Source organism: Ceratotherium simum, chromosome 4 (assembly GCF_057802395.1).
Source record: "Ceratotherium simum simum isolate JZ-2026a chromosome 4, ASM5780239v1, whole genome shotgun sequence".
NCBI lineage: Eukaryota > Metazoa > Chordata > Mammalia > Perissodactyla > Rhinocerotidae > Ceratotherium > Ceratotherium simum.
Window position 1 is genome coordinate 46,031,876 of NC_141903.1, and position 18,906 is coordinate 46,050,781.

At 36.3% G+C, this 18,906-nt stretch overlaps 1 protein-coding gene across 1 annotated transcript in view; it reads left to right on the forward strand.

Moving 5' to 3' along the window:
• The window catches only part of FBN2 (fibrillin 2), a 235,238-nt gene that overhangs the window by 182,568 nt on the left and 33,764 nt on the right, over positions 1–18,906 (forward strand). The window contains exons 35-47 of the mRNA XM_004420246.3: positions 669–791; positions 1,360–1,482; positions 7,028–7,189; positions 7,915–7,983; positions 8,450–8,575; positions 9,938–10,063; positions 10,663–10,815; positions 13,131–13,199; positions 14,096–14,221; positions 14,404–14,529; positions 14,987–15,112; positions 16,812–16,928; positions 18,769–18,897. Coding sequence (XP_004420303.1) covers positions 669–791; positions 1,360–1,482; positions 7,028–7,189; positions 7,915–7,983; positions 8,450–8,575; positions 9,938–10,063; positions 10,663–10,815; positions 13,131–13,199; positions 14,096–14,221; positions 14,404–14,529; positions 14,987–15,112; positions 16,812–16,928; positions 18,769–18,897 — 1,575 coding nt within the window. The remainder of the gene's footprint in view (positions 1–668; positions 792–1,359; positions 1,483–7,027; positions 7,190–7,914; positions 7,984–8,449; positions 8,576–9,937; positions 10,064–10,662; positions 10,816–13,130; positions 13,200–14,095; positions 14,222–14,403; positions 14,530–14,986; positions 15,113–16,811; positions 16,929–18,768; positions 18,898–18,906) is intronic.

The following is an 18,906-nucleotide window of genomic DNA, read 5'->3' on the forward strand; positions in this document are numbered from 1 at the left end:
AACTTCTCATTTATTGACTTTGAGTCAAAGCTTCATGGAAGAGATTCATAAACTGAATTTATGAATTAATTCAATAGAGATATTTTAACGACATTTGTAAGAATGTGGGGTAATGGATGATCTTATTACATGCTGTTGGGGGAAAAAATTCTTTTCCTGTTTATGACTGACTTTATAATAACAGGTCAAATCACAGAATAAAAAAAGAAGTTTAAAATAAAGTTAAACAAGTTATTTTAATGATATCTTTAATATTTAATATATGTTGTATATTTTGTATGTTTTAGATGTTCATAAAACATCTGCTGTTTGCACTAAATTATTATAATCTTTGAATTTATCTTTAATTTTTTACAATCTCATTCCTTTGACATGTTCATATTTAATTTTCGTATTTTTTTATGCCTTAGGCCAATTCTTTCTTGCTTAAGCATATTATAACCCAAGACAGTTAAAATACTGTCAATAAAATAAAATAATATTTCTTTTATATCTTTGTTCGGTAGATGAACATTAGTTGCTTGCTATTTATGTGACCTACCAAGTCAAAGAAAAAGAAAATTTTTTACTGCATAAAATCATCTGGGAGATAGAAAAATTCGTTAAAGTTATATATTAAATTAAACTGTCTTTGTAAATAAGAGATTACTGTTTTTTTTAATCTTCAGATATTGATGAATGCTCCTTTCAAAATATTTGCGTCTTTGGAACATGTAATAATTTGCCTGGAATGTTTCATTGTATCTGCGATGATGGTTATGAATTGGACAGAACAGGAGGGAACTGTACAGGTATAGCCAGTTAAGGGCTTAATTAATTGAAATGAATATTTTGTGCTAAGTATAAAAATTCCTCAAATTTCTGCTTAACCTTCTGTTTAGCCTGCTATGTTTTGGGTTGTGCATTTTTTTGAAAGAAAAAAAAATTCTGATACATTTATTTTTAACTATGGAATTGATCCATTTTTATATAAACAGCAATAGTAAATATCTACCATGAAACTAGGAAAGTATTTCTTTGTATATATTTATGTGTGTGCATGTTTATATGTACATATAAACATGTATATAGTTTTAGTTAAGCAAACAGTGACATAATTTTTTCTTCTTTAGAATTCCAACATTTAATTATTATTTATCTATTAAGGATATTAAATGATATTATCATGAATACCATGTGGTTGATCTATGGAACCTGTTTTAAGTATATACAGGATTTAATCAGTATTTCATTGTGCTGAGTCCTTCCTAAAGATCTTTAATCTACTAACTTGCAAAAATTCCACCAAATTCTTTGTAATAGCAGTATACATAGAGAAAGTAAAGATGTTAATATGGGCATTTTAAATGGTCTTCCTAGATATTGATGAATGCGCAGATCCCATAAACTGTGTGAATGGCCTGTGTGTCAACACTCCTGGTCGCTATGAGTGTAACTGCCCACCCGATTTCCAGCTGAACCCCACTGGCGTGGGTTGTGTTGGTAAGTGAAAGCTGTATGAAATAAACAAATAGAATTATATAAGTTAAATATTCAAACTCTCTTGTAATGAACTGTAATGAGTATTTGCTACAATTAATTTGAAAACCAAATAGCCCTTTACCTTACGAAACTCTAGATTACCAAAATATTTGGTCACTTTTACTGTATCTTCCAAGTCATATTTTGAAACAGGAGGTTTCGAGACATCTGCTCCAACCTCCTCCTCTCCCAGACTTGGGAACCAGGGCTCAGAGAGGTGCAGTAATTTGTTCAAGGTCTCAGAGCTTGCAGATGGCAGAATTGAGGCCAGGTCTCAAGTTTCCTGGCTCCCTGTCCAGTGCATTGGCCAGGACAGCCCAAAGTGGTAGAGCTACTGGAATATACATTTCTCTTTCCTATGAGAAGTGTCATGTGGGAGTAAAATAAATGAAGTGATGAGAATAGAGGAATTGGAGAACTGGATTTCATGAGCCAGACCACTGGAGTGAAACAGGTTGGAAGATCAGAGAGGAGCAGGGAAGGCAGTAACGAAGGCTCAGAATGTCTCATCACCATTCCTGACGTCTCTGATCTTTAGAAAATAATTGTCCAGCTTTTGCCATCTGCCCTATATCTGCCCCTTAGTGAGTGTTTACCTAGAGGAGTAAATGGTCTGGAGAATTTCCTGAGAGAATACAAAGGAAAATTCCTTGCTTTAGTAGAAATCTGCCTGCTGTCTTCAGCGTCAGTTTTCCTGTGAGTCTGCGGCATATGGAGGGAATGTTTACTGCTGTGATTTATGCACAATTTATATATTGTTTTCAAATTTTAGAGAATATATTTAGTGATGATTTATGGCTACTCCAAGTTCTGACTTTTTCATTCAAAATAATTCATTCAGTAAATATTGAGTGCCTTCTATTCTGTGGGCTAGAGCTACAGTGTGAACAGAGTAAGCGAATTCTCTGCTTTTGTGTTTACATTCTGGTGGCAGGGAGACAGATAAAAGCAAGAACACTTTCTGACACTGGAGGTGGTTGAGGAGAAGTGCTATGTTATGTTGGGGGGGAGTCAGATCTTTGAAGGAAAGAACAAGCCAACTGGACCTCTGAGAGGAGAAGCCTCCCAGTAAAAGGCACGGCCAGTGCAAACGGCCAGTGGTAGGAGGATGCTGGTGTTGGAGACACAGCAATGAGGTTCTACAGCAATGAGGTTCTGCAGCAAGAGTGGAGTGAGTTGGGGGCAGAGTAGGAGGGGAGGAGTCAGAGAAGGAGCAATAATCCAGATCACAAAGTGGTTCTCAACCCTGGCTGCACAGTAAAATCCCATTTGGAACCTTAAAAATATGCTAATGCCTGCTTCACCCCCAGAAATTGAGTCACTGGCACCTCAGTATTTCTTAAAAGCTTCCTTGGAGCAAAGGTTATGATAATAAAAAGGAGTACAGACGGTCCCTGACTTGAAAAGTTTCGACTTAGGATTTTTTGACTTTACAGTGGTGTGAAAACAATATGCATTCGGTAGAAACCATGCTTTGAATTTTGAATTTTGATCTTTTCCCAGGCTAGCGGTATGCAGTGCAATACTCTCTCATGATGCTGCTGTGACAGCTCCCAGCCAGCCACAGTCATGAGGGTAAACAACCAATGCACTTACACCCATTCTGTACCCACACAACCGTTCTGTTTTTCACTTTCTGTACACAGTATTCAATAAATTACATGAGATATTCAACACTTTATTGTAAAATACACTTTGTATTAGATGATTTTGCCCAACTGTAGGGTAATGTAAGTGTTCTGAGCATGTTTAAGGTAGGCTAGGCGAAGCTATGATGTTTGGTAGGTTAGGTGTATTGAATGTATTTTTGACTTATGATATTTTCAGCTTACGATGGGTTTATCAGATGCAACCCCATCGTAAATCGAGGAAGATTTATACTCCACAAGTTAAACAAATGCCCGAAACCATTAGTAATAAGAAAAAAATCAAATTAAAACAACTATATAAATATCACTTTATTCCTGATAGACTGGCAAAAATTAGGAAACCTGGATAATGTGAAGTGTTGATAGGAACATGGACCTCAAGGAGCCCTCTGTTCTGCTGGTAGAAGTATAGACAGGGGCAGACCTGCAGAGAATATTCGTGCACAACAGCACTCAGATTAGCTGTCAGCATATAATCAATTTAGTTTTTGAGTTTCTTTTAAGAGCAATTCTAACTGTTTGTATATGGATTGATACTTCATGGCTTTATTCTTTCTTCAAGATCTTCCAAAGAACAAAGACTCATTCTATCCCACAAATACCATAAGGGTCCTTTTATAAGTCTAAGATACAGTATGAGATGTTAGTGATCTCATTTTTCCTTTATCTTGAAACGTTTTGGCATTTTATTATCCTAGTTTTTATTTCATCATTACTCATCAGTTATGCCCAATGATGCTAAAAACAATATGAAAATAATAAGAAAATGGAAAATTGTGGCAGCATCTAGAAGGATGATGCCATAGTGAAATAAAATGTCACTGTTGCACGTCCTTCAGTTTTCCTATTGTGTTACCCAGAGGATTGCATTATCTTTCAAGAAGAGATAAAAGAAGACTGGAAACACTATATTTGGCATATATTTGATACTATATTTGAGCATTTATTGAACACAGTTGAGAATTCAGAAGTTGTCACTTTCTGGCCCTAATGGCAAAGAGAAAAAAGTTGATAGCAGAAAACATTTCACAGTTGTTAGACGGATCAGAAGGTGAAAGCAACAGAGAGCAGCACTCTAGTCTAGATTCTAAAGATGGTGTTGAAATTGAGCATATAAGCAAAATGCCAGGCTGTGAGTCTTTAGAGGCCAATATCCTGGATGAAACTTCAAACTTAAGAATCAATGAATGAGTGAAAAGTATACTTCTATAGACAAAGGAAATAAGGTAACCTCATCTCTCAGTCAATAGAAAGAACTTCAACCCACAACATTGGGTAAGGGCCTGAATCATCCAAGGTTCTTGTAGTCTTTCATATTTTGTTATGTTTCTGTATCAAAATTTAGTTGATATCGTTCTTAGGTTGACAAATAATGAAGGCAGGTGTCTATACAAAGGTTACTGGAAGGAAATATGTGATGTGGAAATAAAAGAAAATCATTGGATTGATGATTCTAATTGGTGTTGATAAATCTAAAAATGAAAAGGTTTTCCAGCAGAGAAGATAGCTGTCCTCTCATCAACAAAATTATGAGCTGTCAAAGTTTTCAAAAATTTCTTCAGGTATTGTATTTTAATGACGCAGAAGAAGAAGAAGGAGTATTGATAAGCCAGAACCTTAGAGATATTTTTGAAATCTGGACTCAGTTTTTACAAAATGGATATGTTCCAGATTAATCCATGACAGCTGATAAGCAATTAATTGCATTCATAGAACCGTTTTGGGTATATATATCTTTAAAACCAAGAAAATATGGAATAAAAATTTGAGTTAGCCATGAGTAAATTCCTATTAAAATTTCTACTAAAGTTGTTTCACTATGCCTTTTTTCTTCTGTAAATTATTTTGAAAATGACTTACAAATATAAAAAATTTAAAAGGCCCATTGGATGCAGATGATACATGACAATGACTATTTTTCCTGATACTGAAGATAAGAGCGTGCAAACTCTGTGAACCAACAGTTCCTCTCCTAGCTCTAGTTGCCAAAGAAAGTAAGTCACAGGCCCATACAGAGACGTTGGTAAAGATGCTCACGGCAGCATTATTTGTGGTGGCAGCTATTTAAAGACCATTTTTGGAGAGTGGATAGATTTTTAAAAAATGGCAGTTAGGCACCATAGAGTTGACAAATTGGATGTTATAAAAATGGAATGAGATATATGACAAAATATCATTTATGTAAATTAAAAATGTGAACATGAAAACAAAAATAATTATTTTGCAAGAGCACATACAAAAACTAATAACATTAAACATATTCAGATGGTTGGGTAGGGGACAAGGAATGGGAATGGCGAATAAAGAAAAAAGAGAGAGAATGGGAGGGAGAGAGGAAGGATGAATGAATACAAACCTAGTAAGAGAGAGACCATGAGTTAACTCATCTCTCTGCACCTGAGATGCAGCAACAAAAACAAAATTAAAAAATGAGAAAAAAATAAAGTAAAATAATAAAAAGCTGCTCAAGAGATTCTAATAGGCAGCCGGGAATGAAAACTACTTTGTAGACTGTGGTAAGGACTTTGGATTTTTACTCTGATTGAAAGCGGAAGCCATCGGAGGTGGCCTGACCTAAAGTAATGCTTCTGAAAGATTATTTTGACTATGGTGGGAGAAATAGACTATAGTTTAGTCAAGGATTGAATTTGAGAGTTGAGTTAGGAACCCTTGACAGTAGTCCAGGTGAGGGATGATGGAGGCAGTGGTAAGTAGCCAGATTCCAGTTGTATTTTGAAGGTAGAATTGACTTTATTACTGGATTCAATAAGGAATGATAGTAAGGAGTCAAAGAATGACTCCAAGATTTAGGGCCTAAGTGACTGAAAAAATAAGTTTCTATTTGAAAATGCAGACGACTGGGAGAGGAGTGGAGCAGGTTTTGTATGTGGAGGAAAGAGTTTGATTTTAGACTTGTTACTTTAAAGTAACGTCAGATATCTAAGAGGAGAAATCCTCTAAGTTGGCAGAAGGGTCTAGAGTTAAGGGGAGAGATGAGAGATGGAACCATAAATTTGAGAGTTCTCAGCAAAAAGATAGCATTTAAAGTCATGGAATCAGGGCCGGCCCCGTGGCTTAGCGGTTAAGTGCGTGCGCTCCGCTGCCGGCGGCCCGGGTTCGGATCCCGGGTGCGCACCGAGGCACCACTCCTCCAGCCATGCTGAGGCCGCGTCCCACATACAGCAACTAGAAGGATGTGCAGCTACGATAGACAGCTATGTACTGGGGCTTTGGGGGAAAAATAAATAAATAAAATCTTTAAAGTCATGGAATCAATGAAGTGATCTAAATGGTAATTGTATATGGAGATAAGAAAAAGTCTAAGATTCATTGATCTCTTAACCATCCTCTTGGAAAGTCGTTACAGACTGTCTTTCCCAAAACCCACAAAGTTCCTTGTGCAAATTGAAACTAAAGCATGGGAGAATGGAGATGACGGGGAGGAGAGGAAGGAGACGGGGTTATCAATATTTCTTTGATAGGTGACATAGCTTTAAATTAACTTACCCTAGATTTTTTTCCCATTATTCAAAACTCATGATATAGATGGATTATACCAAAAATTTCTTGCGTTCATACTATTGAAGGTCCAGAATGTCACAAATGAGTAATTTCTCACTATCTTGTTTATTCCATGATCTATATGGATTTCTAAACACAGGAAAGTGTGTCGTGATTAAATTCCTACCACTCACTCTTGAAGAGGTTTAAGGCAAGAGATTGTTTTGTGCTAGGAATTAAAAGGAACCTTTCCTATTAATGTACAGAATTTGAAGTTCATCATTTGAGTGACCTTTCTCTAAAAAGGAATCCTCCCTATGGCAAGAGCAATGTTAAGCTCCTGTGTTGCTCTGCAGACAACCGCGTGGGCAACTGCTACCTGAAGTTCGGGCCTCGAGGAGACGGCAGTCTGTCCTGCAACACGGAGATCGGGGTGGGCGTCAGTCGCTCCTCCTGCTGCTGCTCCCTGGGGAAGGCCTGGGGGAACCCCTGCGAGACCTGCCCCCCTGTCAATAGCAGTGAGTATGGAGCTGAAGAAGAGGAAGGGAACAGACTCTGGTAGCTGAAGACTGGTTGCCATTTTATTCTTGCGCTGGGACAGGGGAAATAGTGAGGGCCAAAGTTTTAAATTTAGACTACGTACTCAATGTTTATGCTGAAACCAGCCAAGAGTGTTTTATGTAAAAGGAATTTGAATTCCTCTGTTCTTATTGTTCCTCATGATATGAGAAAAAGAAAAAACAATTTTTAACCACAATCCAATGTGAATGGTGATAATATCAATTCTCCATGGTATCACAGATAAAGGCCATTCCTGATTGTTCTCAGAGGTTGTTTTAGTTCAGGTTCGTAGATGTGCTGTAATCCTCAAGTCAATCATATTATGTCTTAAGTTGAAACGTATGTTGTGATAGGGACATAGATGAAACTTTGGAATTGTTGAGTCTTTGAGTTTATTCACTAGCCAAAAAAGTTGTCATATAAATTGTCTGGCAAAGACAGTTTTTCTTTGATTAAAAACAAGTGGTTTTTGTTATTCTACTGTGTGTATAATTTATGAAGTAATGATCTTATTTCAAGTAAAATGTAATATACTTTTAAATGTATTTGAAAGAGCACTAAGATAAATGTAGATACACCCCTGAGGATGTGTGTTTTGAGCCTGGCAGTTGCTAAGTACTTGTTCATTGTCTCAGCCACTTGGACACAGGTATTGAATCTCTTCTTTTCCATTGTTTTGTAGCTGAATATTACACCCTATGTCCCGGAGGTGAGGGCTTCAGACCTAACCCCATCACCATCATCTTAGAAGGTGAGTGCATCTCTAATTGTCACCCAGATTTAAACAAGGTAAAGAGTTTACTTTAGAAAAAAGCTGGTAGAAAAGTTAGTGTGGAACAATCTCAACAAGACGATTTTGCAAAATTACAGATGGACAATCAATTACCAGGATGCTGAATAACCACTTGTAAATCGGAAAGATATGATCTATTGCAGTGATCCGATATCTGATTGTTCTGCAGAGAAACTCGTTTTACCATTATCCTCCAATTTGAAGCAACCCCAATTTGCTTTAATCACTCTCCTCAGATTATGGCAAAGTTCCATGACAAAATCAAGAAAATCCATGGTCAGAATAATCCTACCATCTAAGGGCACATTCATTTGGATGCATGGAAGTCTGCGGGTCTTACAGGATCACACGTTTGAAAGCTCTGATAGTAACTCTTGTCTTTCATGATGGTGTTTGTTTAAGTGAGCTGTCTCCCCTTTTGCAGATATTGATGAATGCCAGGAGTTACCAGGTCTCTGCCAGGGTGGAAACTGCATCAACACTTTCGGGAGCTTCCAGTGTGAGTGCCCACAAGGCTACTACCTCAGTGAGGAAACCCGCATCTGTGAAGGTGAGGGGAATTTATATCTAAAGATGATTAGCTCTATTTAAAACAAAATTACCGGTCAGGCCTGGGGAAAAGGGGCCATCCTCAAATTCCATCAAAAGATCTGTTGAGACTGGTTCATAGCTTTTTTCTTTTCGTATCAACACTGCTAGATTAATTTACATCTCATCTGCTATAATTTACTATTATTTTTCTCTGAGTAAATGAGTTGATTAAATGTAAATGGGGAAAGCTGGAGTGGTGTGAAGACCTTCAATATCAAATAAATTATTAGTTCAAATATTGATAGGAATTATATTTTACAGAGGGAAAATAGGTAAGCTTGAATGCGACTACAAAGTTAATATAATACTTCAGTAATTTTTAAATGTTGGACTACAGGTATGAAGAATTTCAAAGGTTAGGCAGATGTCTTTCTTGCTTCCATCCCCCCATTTATCATGTGGCACTATAAACATCCTTTTAGAGTCCTGTCTCCCCACTAGACTGGGAGCTTCTTGTGGTAAGGTCCACATCTTATTCATCTTTATAGCTACAAGTTCTAGCTTACAGTAGAATCTCATGATGGAATGAATGAATGCTTATAAAAATGAATATTAAACATGTAACATTATTTCCATTATAACCTTTCTTTGGGAACATGTTAGATAAATGCATCTAAATGCATCTGGAAGAAATATGATTTAATAAGGAGAACAACCGGCAGCTACTTCTGGAATCTGTGAATGGGTATTCATCTGAAAGGATCTATAAAGATAAAGGGTCTCCTAACTGCATTCATTTAAAGTTAGCACTAAAATTTGGTTTAAATGATATAAGAAGAAAGCAGGCTTTAAAGCAATTCCATTTGAAGAATATGAAATTCCAATTAAAACAATATAGGTGCTATTTAAATTATTTTTTGCCAGTTTGGAATCATTTCTTTTGATCATTTATATATATATATATATATAGTGTGTGTGTGTGAGAGGAAGATTGGCCCTGAGCTAACATCCGTGCCCAGCTTCCTCTACTTTATATGGGACGCCACAACAGCATGGCTTGACAGCAGTGCGCCAGTCCGCGCCTGAGATCAGAACCTGTGAACCCCGGGCCACGCAAGCGGAGCATGAGAACTTAACCACTAAGCCACTGGGCCAGCCCAATCATTTATATTTTTGAATATTAGATTTTTTTTCTTTTAAAGAAAAGAAAATGTCACGTAAATGCATATTTTGGGGGATTTTCTATGTAATTGCTTTAAATTCTAAATTTTTAAAAAATATGGATTTGGGGAATTAGCCTTATGCTTTGTTCAGTAGTGTAGATAATATAAATTCATGGAAAATATCTTTACTAATTAATGGATATTCTTGCCTAATCTAGATATTGATGAATGTTTCGCACATCCTGGTGTGTGTGGGCCTGGGACCTGCTACAACACCCTGGGAAATTATACCTGCATTTGCCCACCTGAATACATGCAGGTCAACGGAGGCCACAACTGCATGGGTAGGTAAAGGTCTCGGAGATTAATTAGGTCACAGTTGTTGGCTTCCCACATAAGGTATTTACCTTTCAGAATTATTGTTCAGAAAGTTTGGAATTTAAATCTTTATGAATGATTAAGTATTTCAAAGTCTTACAAACTTCTGGCTCTGTATCGTGTTTTTGAACTTTGGCTATATAGCTACATTTTAAAAAGCATGAGTCTGAGGTAGAAAATTTCATCAAATGTTACAATTACATATTCTTAAATAATTTTCATTTTCCATTCATGTAAAGTGAACATTATTATACAAATAGGAGAACATTTAAAATTTGATACTTAATATGTTTTAAATGAAATCAATACTTTTGAGAAAAAATATCTTTTAACTTTATCTCCCAAGAAATTAATAAATGAAATCCCTTATCTAAAAACAGGAGAGATGTTAATCTAAAAATGATTTATGTTTAACCTAAAGAATTATATTACGATACCTCCAAATGACCAAGAAATTTTTCAGGCTTGTGTTAACCGAGAAAGTTTGTTGTCTCCAGGTCTGTGGGCTTGGTTATTAGTGGTTTGCTGATATGATTGGTTGGCTTATTTGTTTTTCTATATGTAGACATGAGAAAAAGCTTTTGCTACCGAAGCTATAATGGAACCACTTGTGAGAATGAGTTGCCTTTTAATGTGACAAAGAGGATGTGCTGCTGCACGTATAATGTGGGCAAAGCCTGGAATAAACCTTGTGAACCATGCCCAACACCAGGAACAGGTAAGCACACAGCTCATGCTCCTGCTAAAGGCTGAGTCACTGACACATTCATATATTGTGACAGTATAGTAAAAGCAAACGTGTACTAAAACCAGACACGCTCAGTCCTAAAAATATCCAAGAGCATCAAATGGCCATTTTCCAAGTGTCCTTCTTTGGAATTCAAACACTAATTTTTGAGATACCTGTTGAGTAGGAGTCTGGATCCTGAAAATAAACACGATTGCTAAAGAGTTACAGTGTATAGCACTGGTCCGTTTAAATTCATTACCTTAAACCATGCTGATTAATTATGCATTTATTCATTGAACAAATATTTATTGAGCAACTACTGTGTCGTTGTGCTAGACTTGGAAGGTGTACCGTTTTGATTAAAAAGCTTGTGATAATTTGAAGTCCATCAAGTTCAGTATCTTTTTGTAGTTCAATCTTGAAAAATATGCAAAAAATGGATTTAATGAACAAACTTTACATGAAAGCAACTTATTGTCAAAGTCTTCTTTCTGCATCCTTTCCCTCAAACTTATCTGAAATATTTAGGCAGAAAATAGAACTTGTCTTCATATGGTAAAATTTTTCTCACAAGCACAGATTCTTTCGAAGGAAAAACTGAAAGATAATGGAGATAAGAGCAAAAAAAATTGACTTAAAATTGTTGCCCAGTCAGGTTCTTTTATGGCCTGCAAAGTGGTCACTTTAAATAACTGTAGATAATAAGAGTTGAACCAATGGAACAAATAAGAAACAATGATTATGCATTTGTTACCAAATATTATTTAGGGTATACATATTAAAATGTTTCACTTAATGTGATGAGGAAATTAAATTAAGAAGAAAAGTGATGAAAAGTGACATATGGGGCCTTTTTCAGTGGCTCAAATTCAGTGGGCAAATGGATTTTCTTAGCCCTATCTTGCCATGGTTTTGTTCCGAAAAAACAAGTAGAAACGTTTTTACAGTTCTCTAATTTGAAAACTTTGTTAGTTAGAAATTAAAGAGCACTGGTTTGGGGAATTAAATACCACTTTTTTGTGAGAGGAAGTAAAGGGCTTAGGTTTGAGAGACAGGTCTGTATTTAAATCGAAGCTCTGCCACTTACTCTCTGACCCTATGTAGATTATTTATCCTCTCAGAAACTGATTCCTCATATCTAAAATAGGGATAATAAATAAATAATGACAGTCACTAATTCACATGGTTATAGTGAAAATTAAATGAGATGAGGTATATAAGTTACAATTTACATATTGCCAGGCAATTAGAAACCATTAAATTGAGTAACTATTATGTGCCTCTCTATATGTTCTGGATACTTGGTGAATATTGGTGGATGAAATATACACACTCCCTCCCCTGAGAGCAGTTGGAGTAGAGTATGCAAGATGTGTTTTACCTAACACTGCTTTCAGTAGTTTTACTCACTTGAGTAGCAGTGGGCACCAGAAGCGATCTGCTTCTTGAAAACTAGAATTCTTTTAAATTTCTATTAGTTTGGTGAATTATATATAGGAGTAACTCTTCTAGTCTCTATTTTATTCCATGATGCATTGTTTTTTATGCCTCAAATTTCACATCCCAACAAATAGACATTTATGTTAAAAAAAAAGACAAAATTCATGTCTCATTTATTATTCATTGTTAACCTGTTTCATCACCACAGAATTATTTTTGCATGCCTATGCGTTTGTGCAATTTGTAATCCCTTTTGAAATTTGTGCTCTAATCTGGTTTTTCAATTTACATAAATTGGATCATCTTTAAAGCTCTGCATATCAAAAGATAAAAATAGGGCCGGCCCCGTGGCTTAGTGGTTAAGTGCACGCACTCCGCTGCTGGCGGCCCGGGTTTGGATCCCGGGTGCGTACCGACGCACCGCTTCCCCGGCCATGCTGAGGCCGCGTCCCACATACAGCAACTAGAAGGATGTGCAGCTATGACATACAACTATCTACTGGGGCTTTGGGGGGGGGGGGGGAGATAAATAAATAAAAGCTTTAAAAAAAAAAAGTTTAAAAAAAAAAGATAAAAATAATTTAAATGCCTAAAGTTGATATTTTGAATCTTGTAATGATTTGCTTGTCTTATACTATCAGAGCAGTAAAAAGTTAATGATGATGATAATAATATAATGGTAAAGAATGCCTAAAACCATTCCTCACAGAAGCTGGCATTGTTATCAAATAGATACAATTGAAATTAAAATGTCTGTGAATAATATAAAATATATTTATCAGTGAAAGTAATACTGTATAAAATGTTATTTTGAAGGAGTTTGAGAATTTTAAGAGTGCGTTTGCTTTGTTTATATTTTAAAGCGGACTTTAAAACCATATGTGGAAATATTCCTGGATTCACCTTTGACATTCACACAGGAAAAGCTGTTGGTGAGTTTTTCCAGATTACGTTTATTTTGATACATATATGTAGCATTTTGTAAAAATCTATTCAGTGGTTTTAAAGTTTAATGTACCATAAAATATAATAATCTGGATTCCACCCTAATATAGTTAGACGAGACAGAACACGTTTACAGACTCTAACCAAGTGTTAATAACGGTATTATTCCGTCAGTATAGTCTGGTGATTGAGTTATGTTAGTTATGTGACTATCTCAAGATTTCATACATATCAAGCTAAAATTTTAGGTTTTTTTGTCATGAACATTGTATTACATGACTAAATAAACTACCTTATTTGAACCTTCAGTTGCTATTTTCATCAGTATATGTTTAAGTTTTTGGTACATTTTTGCAGTATCCGTTTCTACTGATCTACTTATGAATTTGCAGAACTATTAATTATATAAATTACTTCTTTGTGAATGTACTTTCTGTTGCTCATTCTACTTTTCTTCCTCAAAGATTAAATAAGCAATATAATTTTAAGTCTCCATTATCAATGCATATGTAACAAAGTACATAAAATTAAGAAAACGTAGCTTTCCTTATCAGGGGAATAGCAGCAGTCAAGGAAGCCTGACACATAACTTGAAGAGGAGGCTTGATTCCCTAAGAAATTTGTTTGCTATATTGACACTAAAATCACTTAGTATATATTTGATCAGCTACTTAAATTTTTCCATCACCATTTAAATGAAATAATCTATTTTATGGTCTATATGCTTTCATAAACCACAAAATCATTCATGCCAGTATAGAATTGATTTTTGTGATCCTGAGTATGTGTTCTTATTCCAACGTACACTTAGCATTATTCAAGGTTTTATGGTAAATACATTAAGCAGAACCACATATATTTGACCAAATCTGTTCAATTTCAGACATTGATGAATGTAAAGAGATTCCAGGCATTTGTGCAAATGGCGTGTGCATTAACCAGATTGGCAGTTTCCGCTGTGAATGCCCTACAGGATTCAGTTACAACGACCTGCTCCTGGTCTGTGAAGGTAATCTGAGTGATGTATGTCCTAGAACCAGAAGAGTTTGGTAGGCATAAATGATTTTTGGACAGTTTTCTGAATTTTACTGTTTCTTCCACGGTATTTAGGAGTTGATCACGATAGTGGTTAAGTGAATGTAATCCTAATGCGGTAATGAAATTTTTAAAATGGAATTGTTGCTCTTTCAGACATTGACGAGTGCAGCAACGGCGATAACCTCTGCCAGCGGAACGCAGACTGCATCAACAGCCCCGGCAGTTACCGCTGCGAGTGCGCCGCGGGGTTCAAACTGTCCCCCAACGGGGCCTGTGTAGGTAAGAAAGAGACTGACTCATTCTTTGGCACTGAGCACAACATTCTTTAGATTTCCTACACCAAAGAATTGTCCATGCTTTCCTATCACTATTTTAAAAAATAAGTTTGAAAAGATTTTCTAAGTAAATCTGTCCATTCCTATTAAACCTATTTCACCATATCTTTTGGATGCGTTTGTTAGGAAAAGAGGTCTCTTCAATGGATTTTCCTAGGATTGGACCTAAAATAAAATAGTATCCTCAAGATACCAATCAACATTTAAACATTGCGTGATTTAAAGAGAAAGAGGCTTGGCTACTTGAAAGCCTTGCTTATTTTGATTCAGCTGTTATTTTGGCTCATTTTCATCCTGGCTATAATAATTAATAGCAGGTTATAGAAACACGCCTGTGAAGAAATGAAAGAGTCTTAATAAAAATCAGATATGTGTGACATGTGTTTTATTTTTTGTTTTAGATCGCAACGAATGTTTAGAAATTCCTAATGTTTGCAGTCATGGCCTGTGTGTTGATTTGCAAGGAAGTTACCAGTGCATCTGCCACAATGGCTTTAAGGCTTCTCAGGACCAGACCATGTGCATGGGTAAGGAGGACGTTAGTTCCAGGGAATGAAGCAGGGCGAAGGCTCCAGAAGAGATTGCAGTTCTGGCACTTGCCACGAGCAGGGACACACCACAGTATGTTCTTCAGTTCAGTGTTTGCAACCTTTTTCCCCAGATGACTTTCACAAGTTTGACGTGTACCCCAGGACACTCAAGGTTATGTGGAATCGCCACAGTACCAGCTGCCCTTTACTCCTCACTGTTCCCATTCAAGAAAGTATTTTCGAAGGCAAGGAAGTAGTAAGAGTGACAATATTGAAATGCATATATATGTATATATACACACACACATACGTACATCTTTCCCCCCCAAATCATTGAATACCTGGGGTTTATCTGTTTCTTTTGTGTTTTTACTCTTAAAAACAATTTTTAGAAGCAAATATAGCAAAACTCTTTAAAAATTCCCAGTAGCTAATACAATGGTTAGTTAAGCAATAATAGTGTTCTGTGAGTACTTGCTGAACTGATGATTAATAAGATTTCGAGGGCAGATGGGCTGGACGCTGTAGAACTCAGCCAGCTCCTTAAATATGATGTCAGCAACTGGCTCTGTCTCTGCCAAAAGAGTTCTCCATGCTTTGCACTTGAAGGAGGAAAATTAACTTTAAATCTTGGCTATTTATAACTAGGATCTTCTCCGTTTAGAAAAGCTGAAGTTGCGCATCTCCTCTTTTGGTATTCAACCATACTATCTACATGAATAGCCAAGTCAGATTGTAGAATTGCAGAACTAGTTTCCTCTATGGCATATCTGTACAACAAGGCCCACTGGAGAAGATCTCAGTTCATCCATGGTCTCCCAAGAGCTATGGACTTCTCCCATGATGGGAGGGAGAATTCTCTAGGGGATGCTTGTGCAAAGGACAAATAGAGCATCTGTCTCTATTTGCATGAACTTTCTGAGAATGCTTGCTTATGTATGCTTCTCCTGTCTGTACTCTCTGGGAGAGACAGTATAATTTGCCGAAACTATGTGAGATTTATGATTCAGAAATTCATATGGAGAAAATCTGCCCTCAATCCTAATAATTCATCCATGATGAAAGTCAGCTAGACTCCTTGGTAATAGCTCTCTTGAACACAGCTTCCTTCCTAAAGAACAGTTCCTTTTTTTGCACAGTAGAAGAGCTTCAGCAGCCTGGAATTCATAGTCTAGGGAGTCTGCTTTCTTATATGAGAATGATCTTTCCAAATATTTTCTTAATTCCATTTTTTGGAAGGCTAATAATATTGAGTTCCAATAGACTTCTTCAATTTGGATTCCACTAATTCATAAAATTTAGGAAACTAAAGTTTATCTCTGTTGTGCTCATCAAATTAAGGTATGTAAATTTCTGGGGGGAATGTTTATAAAGCCTAATAGAACAAATTTTTTTAGTGTTTCAAAAGATTGGTTTCCTTACAGTTGATGAACAAGCCTATTCATTAAAACATCTCCACTAAGGGGATGCTGAGTGTTATATGTGCCTGTAAGTCATTAAACTGCACCTTTTTCTTATAATTTTATAATTCAGAGTTTTCTCTACCTCATACTTACTTTCTTTAAATAAATATAGGTTCCTAGTATTGAATGAGGAAAATCTAAGTATGTCAGTAGTTTAAAAAAATGTAAATGTTCAATAGGTTATTTTTTTCTAGTTAAAAATTGAATTCCTTTGAGCCAGTGTCTCTTTGTAGATGTTGACGAGTGTGAGCGGCATCCATGTGGAAATGGAACTTGTAAAAACACCGTTGGATCCTATAACTGTCTCTGCTACCCAGGGTTTGAACTCACTCATAATAATGACTGCCTGGGTAAGTACTCAGTCAGTCCTTTATTGCTTCTATTTCATTTCCGCACTATATACTGAAATAAAAAATAAAACCAAAGAATAGATAAATATTTTTATTATTAAAATTGCAAATGTGTGCCAAAAGATATGTAATATCATTGATTAATTTCTAGTTAACTAAAGCTATAGTATTGGCTTAAATAATCAGAAGACAGTCTGCAGTGTTGGGTACTTCTGTCCATCAACCATCGATTCAGGGGAAAAGGCCATGCAGATGATGGTAAATGTATTGGGACTGCTTTATGGTTTGAGATTATTTTTACCCCTTAGATGGGATCAAAGATAGACCTGTCATTGTTTCAGTGTTATTACTTCATATAAATTCGTTCTTGATTTATATTCAGATACTGACAGTCTCCAACTTAAAAACATGTTGTGTCTTGAAACTTCATTTTCTGTCAGCTTTTGAAGCCAGAGATGCCTTTTCCCACAGAACAGTGCATAGTGACTAGGTTTCCAAGTCAGCCCTCAGAAACCTATTTGATTTCTGTTTGTGAACAACTGTAGATTTTCAGTGGAAAATAAAAGTGTCTCCAATGCATGGTACAGGATTTTAGCCTTTGCCGCTAACAGACAATGAAATAAGAATTGATAGTGAATGGGGGAGGTTTCTAAAGTTGGTGGAGGAGGCAGTAAGAGTAATGACCACAAAGGTTGACAGTTTACCATGTGCCAAGCATATTCTGGTGCTTTCCAACATAACTCATTTCTTAATTCACATGAGCCTATAAGGTATGTCAAAGTAACTCAGGCTTCCTACCATTATGGGACCATCACAGCCCAAACCTACCTACAAATTAGGACATACGTTCCTCTCCGTTTTATTTTCTGCAATTGTGAAAAAATTTTAGAGCTAACTGGACATTTTATTCAACTACCACCTTCTTGTCTATAGTTTCTCAGATCCTTTGTACAGCCAGGGAGAAGCAAAGATATGGACATGGCTTTGATCAAAGCACAGTCTTCAAACAACCCAGAAAATTACTCAAATGCAGTTACCCTAAGCTTAACGGAAAACTTAACACTTAAAGATTTTTTTTTTCCAAATTTTGTCAGCAAAATATGTCAGCAATTCTAGAGTGTTTTTAATATAATTGATTTTTCTATATTTAATATGTTCTGTTATTTATCCTTTAAATAGGGTCAGCTTAGGGGCCGGCCCGGTGGCGCAAGCAGTTAAGTGCGCACGCTCCGCTGCGGCGGCCCGGGGTTCGCTGGTTCAGATCCCGGGCACGCACCAACACACCACTTGTCAAGCCATGCTGTGGCAGGTCCCATGTAAAGTGGAGGAAGATGGGCATGGATGTTAGCCCAGGGCCAGTCTTCCTCAGCAAAAAGAGGAGGATTGGCAGATGTTAGCTCAGGGCCGATCTTCCTCACAAAAAATAAATAAATAAATAAATAAATAATAAATATGGTCAGCTTATCTCCAGGTAAAGTCATCTGCAAAACTAGACAGTCAAGTTAAATCTGTATATCCTCTTGCCTCTGGGAAAAGAAGTGTTTTTCAATTGGAAAGAATGGAAAGCTTCACCTTAAACCTTCAACTTTTACCTGGCTATAAATTTGAGTTATGTTAATATCAAAAATGTACCCTTGTGGTTGAAATACAGTAGGGATCTATGTGACCTTATTAATCACATAACCATTATGATATGAGCCATTTTTCTCTGTGTTGATGAGCAATTATAACATAAGATTTTTATAAATGTATACCAATAAATATGTTTTTAAGCTACAACTTGTGACACAATGCATGTGTAATAGCTCTCTCTGAAAAGCTAACTCCTGTTTGCTTACAGACATAGATGAGTGCAGTTCCTTTTTTGGTCAGGTGTGCAGAAATGGACGGTGTTTTAATGAAATTGGCTCCTTCAAGTGTTTATGTAACGAAGGTTATGAACTTACTCCAGATGGTAAAAACTGTATAGGTAAGTATC